Raw genomic sequence first — 15,876 nt, 5'->3', positions numbered from 1 at the left:
TAACAGCCTGTGAAATCAATTTAGGAAATAAAAGGGGTTAACTACAAGTATTTAGTATTGATCTGCATAATTAACATTTCAGTTGCGTATGGGTATGTGGTGTGTGTACTGGGCTCTAATGTAAAATGTACTACTTGGGTTCAAAAGTTTGAAACAGATTGTTTAGAAGGTGTGACAATGATACAAATAACTTTCTGATAGCCCAGAAAAGTGATATATAATTGCTTACATAGAAAACCTTGGATTGCAAGTAACTTGTTCTGCAAGTGTTCCACAAGGCGAGTAAACATTTCTAATAAATTTTAACTTGATAAACAAGCAACGCCTTGCAATACAAGTAGTACGTGACGCCAAATGTCACATGATCACAACTGAGGCAATAGTTCTTGAAATTCGCTTTTATATACAAGTGCTTTGGATTACAAACATGGTTCTGGAATGAATTATGCTCACAAACCAACGTGTAAGTGGGTATTCAGACAAACAACCAAGGTATAGAAATGATATAGAAGCTAAATACCAAGTCAGTAAAAATAAATTATTGGAACAGAATAACAAAAAATAAAGAGTTAACAATTCCCTGCCTGATGAGCAGACCTTACTGTATGGAATTGTCAAATCATGATGCTGTATACCTGAAACTAATATAACATTGTATGTCAATTACAATTAAAAAAAATAAAAATAAATGGCAAATGGGCGCCTTGGTGGCTCAGTCGGTTAAGTGTCCAAATCTTGGTTTTGGCTCAGGTCATGATCTCACAGTTTGAGTTTGAGGGGCATCTGGGTGACTCATTTGGCTAAGGGTCCGACTTCGGCTCAGGTCATGATCTCGTGGTTTGTGGGTTTAAGCCACATCAGGCTCTGTGCAGACAGCTCAGAGCCTGGAGCCTGCTTCAGATTCTGTGTCTCCCTCTCTCTCAGCCCCTCCCCACTCTCTCACTTTCTGTCAAAAAAATAAAATAAAAAACGTTAGAAAAAAAAAGAATAGTTCATGAATTTGAGCCCCATGTCGGCCTCTGCACCAACGGTGTGGAGCCTGCTTGGGATTCTTTGTCTCCCTCTCTCTGTGCCTTTCCCCGGCTTATACACTTTTTATCTCAAAAATAAACAAACATTAAAATAAATAAAGTAAGCAAATAAATGGCAAACAAACACAAAACCAAAAAACCCTGCATAACCAGAAATCAAAAGAATATTCAGCCTTTTGACTTTAAAAATTAAGCTAAAAGGTATGATTTACATACATCTCAGGACTTCAAGAATTAGATCAGGGTCTGTGGTCAGCTTTTTTATTTCTTCCATGTTGGCAACTGTCCAAATTGGGATGAACTGATCACTGTCCATTTGAGATATCAGGTAAAGATCCTTTGATAAATTTTCTCTGAAAGAAATAAACAGAAGAGTCCTATAAAACAATTCTTAAAAGGCACCTGAAGAGGTGCCTTATTCATTTTTGTCACTTAGTCTAGGAAAACAAAATCATGCCATCAGAAACAATACAGTGAACTATAAAAACACATAATATACAACAGGATACTCTAACAACTTCCAGAAAGTTTCTGAACCCCCAAATACATCAGGCCAATAGTTCTGAAAAAGTTTTGAACTTTATAGAATCATATTGATATGGAAAGAGGTTTAATATTAAATTGAAAAGTATATTACAAAATATTACATACAGTGTAGTTCCATCTTATAAACACTTTATCACTGATGTTAGAATATTCATATGAGAAAAATTATAGCTTCAACCATGGGTTGGACTGTAAAGGATTTAAAATTTCTAAATGTTTCCATTTTTTATGTTTGATTTTTTAATTTAAATTTCAGTAATAAATTTAAAACTAAAACATTTAAAAGATTCTTTAAAATACATTTAAAAAGATATAAAAAGATATAAAAGATATATCTTAGACATAAAACCTTATGTAACAAAATGAAATAAAATCAAACTCATGCTGTCTTCTTCACATCAGATCTTTGAAGTAGTTTGGTTATAAATAGATAGAAGTCTCTACTTAAAAGCCACCTTTTCTCAATGACCCTATTTAAAACAGAAATCATCCAAGCACTCGATTCCCCTTCCCTTACTTACAGTGCTCTAATTTTCTTCCATAGCACTTATCACTTAACAAACTTCTAAGCTGTTTATTTATTATGGTTTATTATGTTTGTCTCCTCCAGCCAGAATACAGGTTCCATGAAGGATCTCTGTCATTCAAAATGTTTTTTTTTTTTTTTTTTTTAAAGATTTTATTTTTAAGCAACCTCTACACCCAATACAGGGCTAGAACTCACAACCCAAGATCAGGAGTCACATGTCTACTGATCACCAGCCAGGTGCTCCCAAAATGTATTTCAATGCTCTACTGCCTGGCAAAGAGTAGGATCAAACGCCTTTATCTTCAAGTTTTATTAAAATAAAGTAGTAATTACTACTACTGGTTAACAGGTTATTTGGGGGGCAAAAAAGAATAGAGAAGGTATCAGTAAAGGTTAAACTCACTTTAGCATAAAAGGAGAAACACAGTAATAGCACCTTCATCAAGATATTCTTTAAGAACTGAAAAATAAGACAACTATAAACAGAATATTTATACAACTAAGACGTTGTATCCTAAATCAATTCTGAACTTCAGCATGTCTGTTCTTAATAAATCTTGTGTCAAACTCTTAAAGAAACTCTATCTTGTCAAAAGTCAAATTAATAGATATAAATCCCATATATGATTTGACTACTCATGAGTAATACCCAATATGTATTAATAACAATTCTGCTGAGCTACAAATGTCAATCGCACAGCTGGTTTGAATGGTATCAGAGTTCTGAGTAGGACGTGGTAGATCATGCCAAGCCAGAGCTCCTACTGCAACAACTAAAAAAGACTAGCTAAATTATAAAACCATGCTTTTGGAGATAAAAGAGAGAAGCTACAATGACAAAATGATATTCCAGAAAGATGTTCTTTCGTTCCTGAGGGAATTTGCAGATCTGGGACCAGGGGGAAACCAGCAGAGCTTTAGGCAGTTGCACAGGACTGGCACTATGAACTGGAAACTAAAGGAGCTCCTAACATGCAGCAGATTTCCCTCCATATGATGTTTTCGAGTTCAAAGGAGGAAGATGGGAGACTGGGAGCCCGGCTGAAAAGGCACTGTAATATCTCTGTGGTTTTGTGCAAGTTCCAGTGGAAGGAGGAAACTTGCATCAAACAAGACAGGTCTCCCCCATAAGACATTTGCCAGGTTTGGAAGCTTACGGGATAAGAGACTAAAGAGCTAATCTCAAACCTCTCAAGAACAGACTGAATCTTCCTTGGTGTTTTAGGACTGAAGGTAACAGGAAAAGGACAACTTCTGAATCAAAAGGCTGAAAAGGTCATGCCTAAGGAACAGAGATAAATCAGAGGTAGACAGAGTCTAATTAAAGTGGCTGAGAGACACCTGGGTGTCAGCTGGACATCTGACTCTTGATTTCAGCTCAGATCAAGATCTCATGGTCGTCGAGACGGAGCCCCACAGTGCACTCTGTGCTGACAAGGTGGAGCTTGCTTGGGATTCTCTGCCCCTCTCTCTCTGTCCCTCTTCTGCTTGTGCATTAAAAAAAAAAAAAAAAAAAGTGGCTGCTCAGCACTAACCTAGCTCAACTCCTGACTGGATTGAAGCTATCAATCTGCTTCTGCCTACCTGAAGAAAAACTCAAGTCTTGTCTAGAGGGGAAAATTACATGACTTACAACTCCTAGCTTTTTTAATATGTAATGTCCAGTATATAATCAAAATTTATAAGACATGCAAAAAGGCAGGAAATTATGACAGGGAAACATGAGAAAAACTCAGAAATATAAGCAGATACACACTATCCAGTTAGTAGGCAAAGATGTTTAAATAACTATTACAGGGGCGCCTGGGTGGCTGTCGGTTAAGCATCCGACTTCGGCTCAGGTCACGATCTCACAGTTTGTGAATTCGAGCCCCTTGTTGGGCTCTGTGTTGACAGCTCAGAGCCTGGAGCCGGCTTTAGATTCTATGTCTCCTTCTCCCTCTGCCCCTCCCCAACTTGTGCTCTGTCTCTCTATGTCTCTCAAAAAACAAATAAATGTTGGGGCGCCTGGGTGGCTCAGTCGGTTGGGCGTCCGACTTCAGCTCAGGTCACGATCTCACGGTCCGTGAGTTCGAGCCCCGCGTCGGGCTCTGGACTGATGGCTCGGAGCCTGGAGCCTGCTTCCGATTCTGTGTCTCCCTCTCTCTCTGCCCCTCCCCCATTCATGCTCTGTCTCTCTCTGTCTCAAAAATAAATAAAAACGTTAAAAAAAAAACCAAATAAATGTAAAATAAATAAATAAATAAATAAATAAATAAATAAATATTACAAGTATATTACAGAAAATGAATTGTAAGCACAAATGACTAGAGAAAAGACAGAAGGCTCTTGCTTTTATTCTTTTATCCTGTAGTAGACTATAAAGGCAAAGAATAAAAAGGAGGGGAAAAGAAAGGAGCTATTTAGGATAAAGAGTCAATTAAACGTGAGTCAAGAATATAAAAAAGTCTATGATAAAATCCAGGTTTCTAGCTTGAAAAACTGGTTTACTTGGTCCTACCTCTCACGATATACAGGATAAATAGAAAACATTACATTTGCATGCATATCCAAACTTCTCTGTTTATTTTGAAAGGGGCAGTTTTACATACTAAAGTTTTATGACATCTAAGCTGTAGATATACCTACATAATTATCTGTAAATAAGACATCTTGAAACGTCTGCCTGAAAGAACTCCTTATCTAATAGAAGGTACTGGTAACATAAATTCTATGCCCATCCACCTATCTTGCTAAAAGTAACTCTATGATCAAAGGTTACAAGAGCCAACTACTAAAAAATATAAATTAAGAGATAACCCACTTTTTTGAGAACCCTAAACCTGAATATGTTCATAGGAAAAGTATCTAATATCCTATCCAAAAGTAATCCAATCCAGTAATTTAATTACCTTCCTACTAAGACTAGATCCTTTTTGCATATCCAATTAGAGATTACATCTTTAAACCTAGTTAATAAATATATTAAAGAATAATACCAAAATACATCACTGAAGGGAATTAAAACCACCATTCTTCCACTCTATTTCATGGGTATTTAACATCTACTAACCGAACAATGCAAAAAGTGAGAAATATCAATTAAAAAAAAAAATGAATACTGTACCGGGAGAAACAGAATTCTAATTGTTTCTTCAGACATTCTTTTAGGTCTTCTGTAGAAATTGCTGAACTGCTTTCTCCTGAAGGTAGAAAACAAAGGAAAAAAGTTAATATCAAATTACCGTAGGTGGTAAATATTACAAATTGTTGTACTCAGAATAAGTCACAAAGTATGTACAAATTAAAATTCATGACAAAACTATTATTTTTAAAATTCAGTTAGCACAAAGTCTAATTTCTTTCCACCTATCTATTCTTTCTTTAGATAAATTTCAGATCAGTTTAAAAATTATTTTATCAAGAAATGAACAAAGCACCATGAATACTAAAAATACTTCGCTTTCTGTAAAATACTACCCTAAATACTTTTAAAATGTGATAACTACTTATTCCTTTAATGAAAGCTCAAAGAACAAAAGTAACAGTAATCTAAATTTGAAGGAACTAGATAAATTGGGATATATGTATATATTTCTCCACATCTGTATTATTGATACTAAATCTGATGTTATTTATACTTCTTAAACTTCTCTTAATACTCTTTTCTTTTCATTCCTTAATTTTAGAGCACTTTATCTTCCTAGGAATATTTAAAACATTCAAACAGCCAAAGTTTCAGATCAACTCTCTAACAGCCTTCTATGATTATATTATTTAAACCCAGAACAAGACTTTTCTTTCCCCTCCAGGACTCAAGCCTGGAAAACCATCACTCTTTCATTAGAATCTTACACAAAACATTACACACTCAAAGCATGTAATTTGTCCTCTTCTTAAAAAGCATTAGTGATTAGGCTAATTTCCTTTAAATGTATAGACAAAGAATGTGCATAAAGATAAATAAATTCTGTGCATGATTTTACCACTACCTTGTCTTATTACTCAAAATTCAAAGTAGTATTAGATATTAGATTAACGTCATTAAAGATGAATATAAGGGGCACTTGGGTGGCTCAGTCAGTTAAGCGTCCGACACTTCATCTCTGCTCAGGTTGTGATCTCACAGTTCCTTATTTCAAGCCCCACATCGGGCTCCACAATGAAAGCCTGAGGCCTGCTTGGGATTCTCTCTCTCCCTCTCTCTCTGCTCCTCCCCTGCTCATACTCTGTCTCTCTCGCAAAAGTAAATAAGACATTAAAAAAATTTTTTAAAAAAAGAAGCATTCTATTTCCATGTATATGCAATCTTTCTAATACAAAATCTAACCACCCAAGTGTGTTAAATAAGCAAGAACTTCATTTAACTTTTCAATGTCATTACAGCAAACTTATTAAAATACCAACTGGTTGCCACATTACCAACTCTATGTTTAAAGTACCCAGTGGTTAAGTATATTATGACCACAAGTAGGGAGGAGAACCTACCACCTTAAATTATTATATGGAAATACCACCAATGCTACTTCAGGAATCAACTTACAAGCTGACAAAACTTAGAAATCTAGTCCAAATGTTTACAATAAATAAGGAAATTGAGGACAAAGGTTTGTACACCTTGACTGAAGTCAAAGAACTAAGCAGCAATAGAAGAGAGTATTCCCTATTACATGTATTTTCCAAAGAGATCCTTTAAGTCAGAAAGATTAAGTTAGGTAGTTGGGGTCTATGGTCCATTTTTAGTTTCTTTTAAATCTCATCCATTTTAAATTTAGGCAACTACTAACCCATGCTAGTTTTATAAATGTGAAAAAATATGTTTCACAAGTTGAATTGCAGAAGAACCATGTTTTTAATACTGTGATTTTCTCAAAATTAATCCCTGCAATTTCACATCTATAAATGCATTTCACACTGACAGAAGTAATGGGAAAATTGACAGAACTTGCACTGATCCCAACTAATAGATCAAGAAACTTGGGACTCTGAAAAATTATAATTGAGGTCTATTTTCACTATATTGACTATTTTTCCCTTTTATCTTTAATTTCACACTCTCCTAAACAGGATCTTTTCTCTAAACATTCTTTTGAATTACAATTTTCAGGACACCTGGGTGGCTCAGCTGCTTAAGCGTGACTTCCCCTCAGGTCATGATCTCAGGGCTTCTGAGTTCAAGCTTCACTTCGGACTCTGCGCTGACAGCTCAGAGCCTGGAGCTTGCTTCGGATCGTGTCTCCCTCTCTCTCTGCCCCTCCCCAGTTCATGCTCTGTCTCTCTCTCCTCAAAAAAAACAAACTTTAAAAAATAAATAAATTACAATCTTCATGTTTGCCCTTTTGAAAACAGTATTTATAAAAATCATCTAACATTTTATTACCATACAGTTCTTTTCAAATAAAGCAGATTGATCCATGCCACAGGTTTATTAGAACAATAATAAAGAAACTGTAAGGGGAAAAAACACTAGTTTACCAAATGCTCATTTTACCAATACAAGCATAAAGTTTACCAGGAACGTCATATATTTGGTAACTCAGATCTTCTGGCCCTAAAATCATTCCATCAGTTGATTCTTCAATGCCTATAGTATTTCTGGTGGTTTCACAAGATGAATACATTACTTCGTATTCCTTACACATATCATCTGAAAGCTCCGTATTACCTGTATTAAAAAATATATAATGACAGTAAATAGAAATTCAATAAATCCTATCTTTAGGAACTCTGGGCACTATGTCTTTTATAGTAAGATTTTAAAGAATTCTACCAGTTGGGCAATGTCCGCATGGTTTTAGTAAGAATTCTCTTCCCAAGGGAGATAAGTTTTGACCCTTATGGATAAGCTAAAATGATTAACAATAGTTTAAACTCATATAGCACTATTTATGTATCAGAGAGCCACATGCACTTAATTCATTTAATTCTCAGAAAATCCTATGCCAAAAGTAATTATTATTACTGTTTTACAGATGAAGGAAACAAGCACAGAGAAGTCATTTACCCAAGGTCAAACAGTGACTAAATAGCATTGCCAATGATGGTATATCAAAATTAATTTATATATACCATATTATAAGTGGGTTAAATGCTAGACCCAAAGACACAGCTACTATTTGAAACTAGGGATAACCCATTCATACTAAAAATAAGAACTGTGTACAAACTGCCTATTAAACATTTATAAATATATTTAATCAAATAATCAAAAGATGTACCCCAAAGTTCTATAAACTGGTTTGACCATATATTTAACCAAAATATGATTTGTTCTGATGAAATATTTAGGACTTACCCTCAGGATGAGACCCTGATGTTGCTGCTGTTTCATGCCAAGAGCTTTCAGTTCCATGAGTTACCGGAGTGGCATCAGTATTTCCAGAAGGAATTTCTTGCCATACTTTGGCATTAGGATTTAAACCGGTTCCTTTAGATGTTACCTGCTAAATAATCAAAAGATCTATTTGTAAATTTTAAAAGTCAGTGTATTAAAATTACAATTTTAGATAATGGACTTGTCTATTTTTAATCTTTATTTTTGAGAGAAAGACAAGAGTGTGGGTGGGGGAGCGGCAGAGAGAGAGGGAGACACAGAATTTGAAGCAGGCTCCAGGCTCTGAGCTGTCAGCACAGAGCCCGATGCGGGGCTCAAACTCAAGAACTATGAGATCATGACCTGAGCCGAAGTCAGATGCTTAACCGACTGAGCCACATAGTCACCTCTTTAATGGACTTTTCTATTACTTAAATGTGAAGGAAACCCCAATCATATTAAGTAATTTAATAATAAATATTAAATAATAATTTAAAGTATTGGGCTCAACTTGACAATAAATCTTTTTAAGTAGATGGACTTGAATGTGTATGTATAAAATTTAGCTACCTATACAATAAAAAATATATCTCTATAAACAATTAATACAGAAATGCTGCTTTACCTCAATCTACTTGCATTTGTCATAAAATTTATTCAAACTATTCACCTATCTTTGGCTTATTTTTATATATTTAGAGCAAATATTTTACGTATCTAGAATGATTTTCCAAAGTATATAATTCTTATTGCCATCTACACTGTGATAGAGACCTTTGACTCTAAACAATTCTAACATTTGGAAATTTTTCCCACATCAAAAACAGCAATGTGGGGTGTCTGGCTGGCTAAGTCAGTAGAGCATGCAATTCTTGATCCTGAAGTTGTGTGTTTGAACCTGCACATTGGGTGCAGACATTACTTAAAATCTTGGGGCTGTGAGTGGCTCAGTTGGTTAACTGTCAGATTCTTGATTTTGCCTCAGGTCAAGATCTCACATTTCATGACAAAAGTACCACTTAACACCTATTAGATTAGCAAAGTACTTAAAAATAATTCCCACATTAGCATAAAATTTGCAAACTCATTCTTTACTGGAGACTATATAAGACTATATAAAATGGTGCACTCATATTCTATTAGCATTATTTGTAAGAGCCAACAAACAGAAATAACCCAGTCAAAAAAACCAGGAACAAGGGAAATTATGATACACTTTCTAGGTAAAGTATTGCACAGCCATTCAAAATTATAAAGATACACGACCATATTTTATAAAATCTAAAGGGGTACTACTAAATCAAAGAAAAAATTGCTGTATATTAAAACTGTGACATCAAATACTATTAAGATGTATCCCATTTGCCAGAGAAGTTTACAGTGTGCAACAATGTGCATCCTCGGGTTGACCAAATATGAAAATTTCAAAATGAAAAATGCATTCACAAAATGAAGTGAAAAACCCCATAACCACCACAATAACAAAAGCAAACATGTTAAGCAATTCTGGAGGAATTAGTACTTACATCAGTGTCTCCCTTTTACAGATAACCTATTAAATGAGAAATCATATATCCAACTAAAGACATACAGAGACTAAGTACGAAGTTAATATTAACAACAAATGATTACAACTCACAGATTATTACAACTGCAAAAAGTGCATAAACATAGATGTGGGCTAGAGAGGAACACAATCTGCTACAATACTCTGATCAAGGTTTTTTTTTTCCCTTATAAAGCATTCCATTAAAATATTACCTTAAATTCGAATCATAAAAAATATAAAACTTAAAAAACATTTTTTCAAATCAGAGCATAAATGTTATAGTGCCTAGTACATTAACATCAAAGACTATTTTACACGTCTTGTGCCTGTATGTATATATGTAATATATCCCATTATTTTTTTATACCAGTCAATATTTATTAAATTTACATAAATGCTGATGAAAATCTTTGAACATCATTCTTTCCTTCTCCACCAAAGACATCATTCAGAAAAAAAATTTTTTTTGTAGTAAACTCTTTAAGTTGTGGTTTCCCTGAAAATATTTTCTTAAATGTTTATTTATTTTTGAGGGGGGCAGGAGGGAGAAGGGGCAGAGAGCTTCGGAGACAGAATCTGAAGCAGGCTCGAGGCTCTGAGCTGCCAGCACAGAGTCCAACACAGGGCTTAAACCCATGAACCACAATATCATGACCTGAGTCGAAGTCGGATGTCCAACAGAATTGAGCCACCCAGGCACCCCTCCCTGAAAATATTTTTACCCTCTACCTCTGCTATAGAAAGAATTCTTTTTTTTTTTTTTTTGTATAAAGAATTCTTACTAGGCACACATTCCCTTTCAGGTTACTAAAGATATCCCCACTGTCTTCTGTTTTGTACTGTTACTGATCAGAAACCAGCTATTAGTCTAGCTATCGTTCCTAATCTCTCTTTGCTCAATTTTTGTCAGTGGTGATTTGCAGTTTTACAATCATCAGTCTAAGTGTGAAATTCTTTATTTAATCTATTTAGGATTCACTGTGCTCTTTCGAAATCTGATGCATCAACTCTGTAAAATTCCCAGGTATAGCTCTTCAAACTTTGCCTCTTCACCAACTAACTGCTCTATTACTTCCTTCTGGAATGCCAATAAAATATTTTGTACTTTCTCATACTATGTTCCACCTCTCTTTGTATCAATCTCTTTCCTATTTTCCATTTCCTTGTCTTTCAAGAAATTACATCCTGAGCGATTTATGATATTTCTTCCATTTCATCAATTCTCTCTTCATCTACTTCCAAAATGAACTTAACTTTTCCAATAAGTTTATAAGTTCTTTTTATAATTTTCATTTCTTGAAGTTCTTTTTGGTTCTTTTATCAAATCTATCTGATGTTCTGTTTCTTGATCATCTTTTCAGTATCTTCCTTCCTTTAAGCATATTATTCTAATTTTATAGTCTGAACTTGATAAATTCACTATCTGCAATCTTTGAGGGTTTGATTTTGTGACCTGTTGTTTCTGCTAAACCATGCTCATTATGACTTACGTGCTTTATGATTTTATATTGTAAGCCCATTTTCCTTGGAACTTTATTTGTGGGAATTTTGAACATTATCTTTAAAATATGCTCTTTAGGGGCGTGCCTGGGTGGCTCAGTCAGTTGAGCGTCCGCCTTTGACTCAGGTCAAGGTCTCACAGCTCTTGAGTTCAAGACCCATGTCGGCTCTGTGCTGACAGCTCAGAGCCTGGAGCCTGCGTCAGATTCTGTCTCCCTCTCTCTGCCCCTCCCCCGCTCATGCTCTCTCAAAAATAAACAAACATTAAAAAAATTTTTTAAATATGCTCTTTAGGAGAGGACTTGTTTTCCCTCTGTTAGATGACAGCACAGTTTATAAAACTACCAATCTGGTATTCCTTTAATTTTCAACATGATTTTTTGGGTAACAACTTGTGTGAATTTTAGCTCTACTTTGCAAAAAGAACATCTGTGGTTAGAATTACTAGGGAATACCACTGCCTCACCAATCCAGAGTCACAGCTAAACCTGACAAGTTTCCTTTTCTCTGGGAAAGCTCACTCTCCCCCCCGCCCTCCCCCTGCTCTTTTTTTTTTTTTTTTTTTTTTTTTTTTTTTTTTTTTTTTTTTTTTACCATGTGTCCTGTCTCTAAGCACTGCCAATTAAAACCAAAGCTCTGGGCCAGTAAGAATCAACAGATGCATTAAGAGTAGCTCTACATTTACGACCTGCTTACCTCTTTGGATGAGTACTTTTTAATTATTTTTGGTCTGAAGACTTCATTTGCTTTCTTGCCAACTTAAAGCGCTGCTTTAAAAAAAAAAAAACTTTTTTAGGGGTGCCTGGGTGGCTCAGTCAGTTAAGTGTCCAACTCTTTTTTTTTTAATTTTTTATTATTATGTTTATTTTGAGAGAGAGAGGGAGAGAGAGTGACAGAGTGCGAGTGGGGGGGGGGGGGCAGAGAGAGAGGGAGACACAGAATCTGAAGCAAGCCTCCAGGCTTTGAGCTGTCAGCACAGACCCCAAAGCAAGGCTCGAACCTAGGAGTGTGAGATCATGACCTGAGTCAAAGACGCTCAACCGACTAAGCCACCCAGGCGCCCCAAGTGTCCAAATCTTGATTTCAACTCAGGTCATGACTGAGCCCCTGATTGGGCTCTGTGCTCATAGGGCGGAGCCTGCTTAGAAGTCTCTCTCTAGCTCTCTGCCCTTCCCCCACTCGCACACATGTACTCTTTCTCAAAATACACAAACTTAGAAAAAAAAAAACTCAAAAAAATATTTCAACCAATATTGTCAGTTTTTTCCAGAACATCTAGTTTATAATATTTCTTAAAAAAAAAAAAAAGTATCAATATTGTCTTCATGAAGCTAAATTGAGAGTCATTGCAACACCCGAAAGACAAGTGTGGTATAACAACAAAAAAATTAACTTTATTCTGCCATCCAGTAATTACGCAATTACTGGCCCCAGTTTCTTCATTTTATTCACTTATTTATTTTTTAATTTTTTTAAATGTTTGTTTATTTTTGAGAGAGAGTGAGAGAGACAGAGCATGAGTGGGGCAGGGGCAGAGAGAGAGAAGGGGAGACACAGAATCCAAAACAGGCTCCAGGCTCTGAGCTGTCAGCACAGAGCCTGACATGGGGCTCGAACTCACACACCACGAGATCATGACCTGAACTGAAGTTGGACGCTTAACTGACCGAGCCATCCAGGAGTCCCTCCAGCTTCCTCATTTTTAAAGACATAATGCCTACTCTACCATAACTCCTTATAGTTTCTACAAATCTTGGGCACCTGACTTCATTTCTTTGGTCATTACTTCTTCTTTCCCTCTTATTATTTGCACACACCTCTATTTTGCTAACCACACTAATAGTTTATTTACACATGTGTTCTAAAGCTAAGCACTGGGCTCGAGAAAGGGAAAAACTAGGTCTTCCTGTTCCAGGGAAAATGTACAAAGGACAAACAGGAATAGTTAACTGCAAGGTATCATTTTTACCTATTGAACTACTTAATGTCATTTTGACAAGTATAAAAGGAAGCAAACAGTTCATTGCTGTAATTCATACAGTTTTCCTAAGAGTTAGCAATGTTTATCAAAAGCCTTAAAAATATACATTCTTTTAAAAATAGAATTACCATATGATCCAGTAATTTCACTATTGGGTCTTTACCCAAAGAAAATGAAAACACTATTTTGAAAGATGTATGCACTCCTAGGTTTACTGCATCACTATCTGCAATAAATTTTTTAAGCTACCTTGTCTGTGATATTGTTATAGTAGTAGCTCAAATGGACTAAGACACCAACCACAGAGGATCTGTTCAATAACTGTAGTCCAGCCATATAAAGACTATCCCAGAGCCTTAAAATCATATTGTATGTAAAACTGGTGAAATATGAGTAAGTTCTGTGGACTGTAACAATATCAATTTGCTGGCCATTTATATAGTTATGGCAAGGTGTTACTATTCGGAGAAACTGAGCATAAAAGTACATGAGACCACCCTGTATGGTTTTTGGGCAACTTGTGAATCCATAATTATTCCAAAATAAAATTTTTATAAATGGGGGGAAATATCGTAGAAGGCAGTGAAAATGTTCACAGAAACTTAGAATAAAAAACAAGCTGCTACCTTATGAAAGAAACTTTAAATTTTGTGAAATAATGCACAACCACAGAAAACACTAGAGAGACTAAAAGTCAATGTTATAAGTGGTTATCTCTGAGCAGTAGCATTTTTATTCTCATTTTTGTGCTTTTCTGGATTTTCCTACAATTAACATCTACTACTTTTACAATCAATAAATAGATAATGAAACATCTAACATCCAAAATAAAAGACACATCAACTGGGAAAATCATCCTAGGCAAGTGACATAAAAGACTATTGTCTTCAAAGAAAGTAAGAAAAGTATAAACAAGCAAAAAGACAATTCACAGCTAATAAACATGGAAGAACATTCAATCACACTAGTCACTGAAGATACGCAAAATGAATCAATTATTTCATTTTAATCCAAATGGTGAATTTTTATAAATTAGGATGCCCGGTGCTGACAAAGATACAGTAAACTGGGCAACAGTAAAAACTGTCCTAACACTTTTGGGAAGCAATTTGTCAATACTGATACAAAAAACTTTTCAAATGTTCACTCTTTGACCTACTGCAGTGAATTTTAACCTAAAGGCTTTATATACAAGAGTGCCCCATATAGAATTACTCCACATAAAGAAAAATTGGAAACTGAAAACATCCAACAAAAGAAGTTGTTGTGTTTTTCTAGGATAAAGTTTTTAAAACACAGTAATGAATCTGACAAGGCAGGTAACTGCAACAACGACTTATTTTCTCATTTTAATTCTTGATAACCATGTTTGGTTAACTTTGTCAAAAGAATTCCATCAAAATCCTTTTCTTCCACAGAACCAGAAGTAAGCCCCTGAGCTACACAGTCACATAAAACATCTATCAAAAGATATAAACTGTACAAATGCACTTGGAAACTATCTGCCAAAATCACCACAAAAACATCCAAATCGTCAGTCCATAAAACTGACAGAAAAATCACCACCTCTATTTCTAAGCAATACATGTCATCACCAAATAAGCCAAAAGTGGTCTTCATTATTGGTCCATTTTATGCCATTTTATTTATCCTATGTGGGTGGGAAGAGATAAAAATGAAGGGAAAAATGAGAGACATCAAGTTCATGGCAAAAATGATACCTTCCGCTCATATAAGCAGTTTTAAGGTAACAGGAGTCCGAAACAGTCATCATGAATGTGGTAAAACCATGTCTTTGGTCATACATAACCATTTGTTTCGCTTACCTATTTACTATCAGAAAATAGAAATTCCATGTCACTTAACCCTACAAATACTGAAAAATAAAGTATATAAACTGATTAAATTTGCTTCAAGCAAATCAATCATCCAGGTTTAATTTTATCTCCAATATTGAGAAGACCACTAAATTACAAGTACTTAAAAAAAAAAAAAAAAAGACACAAAACACCTGTCATTTCATCCAATACAAACTTCAGGGTCCTACTAGAAGATGCTTAGGGGTATTTCATGGAAAATAAAAATGGAAAATTAAACTGGAAATTTTTCACCCATTCTGACAGAGAACAACAACTAACATTTATGGAACACTCAATTTATCTTCATTAACAACTTCAGTTAAATATTTTTATCATACACATTTTGCAGATAAGAAAAAAAGTTATTTTACCTAAAAGTAATCTGCCCAGGGGCACCTGGGTGGCTCAGTCGGTTTAGCGTCCGACTTCGGCTCAGGTCATGATCTCGCGGTTTGTGGATTCGGGCCCCGCGTCGCATCGGGCTCTGTGCTGACAGCTCGGAGCCTGCAGCCTGCTTTGGATTCTGTGTCTCCCTCTCTCTCTGCCCCTTCCCTGCTCATACTCTGCCTCTCTCTGTCTCTCAAAAATA

General features: G+C 35.3%; 1 protein-coding gene across 8 annotated transcripts in view; it reads right to left on the bottom strand.

The window, feature by feature from the left end:
• The window catches only part of LARP4 (La ribonucleoprotein 4), a 66,259-nt gene that overhangs the window by 38,307 nt on the left and 12,076 nt on the right, over positions 1 to 15,876 (bottom strand). For 7 of the 8 annotated variants that reach the window (XM_043563887.1, XM_043563886.1, XM_043563884.1 and 4 more), the window contains 4 exons: positions 8,381 to 8,528; positions 7,598 to 7,750; positions 5,213 to 5,288; positions 1,248 to 1,384 (listed from right to left, as the gene is read on the bottom strand). In XM_043563887.1, the coding sequence (XP_043419822.1) occupies positions 1,248 to 1,384; positions 5,213 to 5,288; positions 7,598 to 7,750; positions 8,381 to 8,528 (514 nt within the window). The remainder of the gene's footprint in view (positions 1 to 1,247; positions 1,385 to 5,212; positions 5,289 to 7,597; positions 7,751 to 8,380; positions 8,529 to 15,876) is intronic. The other variant, XM_043563885.1, reaches the window with a different exon arrangement.

This window comes from Prionailurus bengalensis, chromosome B4, assembly GCF_016509475.1.
Source record: "Prionailurus bengalensis isolate Pbe53 chromosome B4, Fcat_Pben_1.1_paternal_pri, whole genome shotgun sequence".
NCBI classification, from domain to species: domain Eukaryota; kingdom Metazoa; phylum Chordata; class Mammalia; order Carnivora; family Felidae; genus Prionailurus; species Prionailurus bengalensis.
This window is presented reverse-complemented; position numbering and strand designations above follow the sequence as displayed.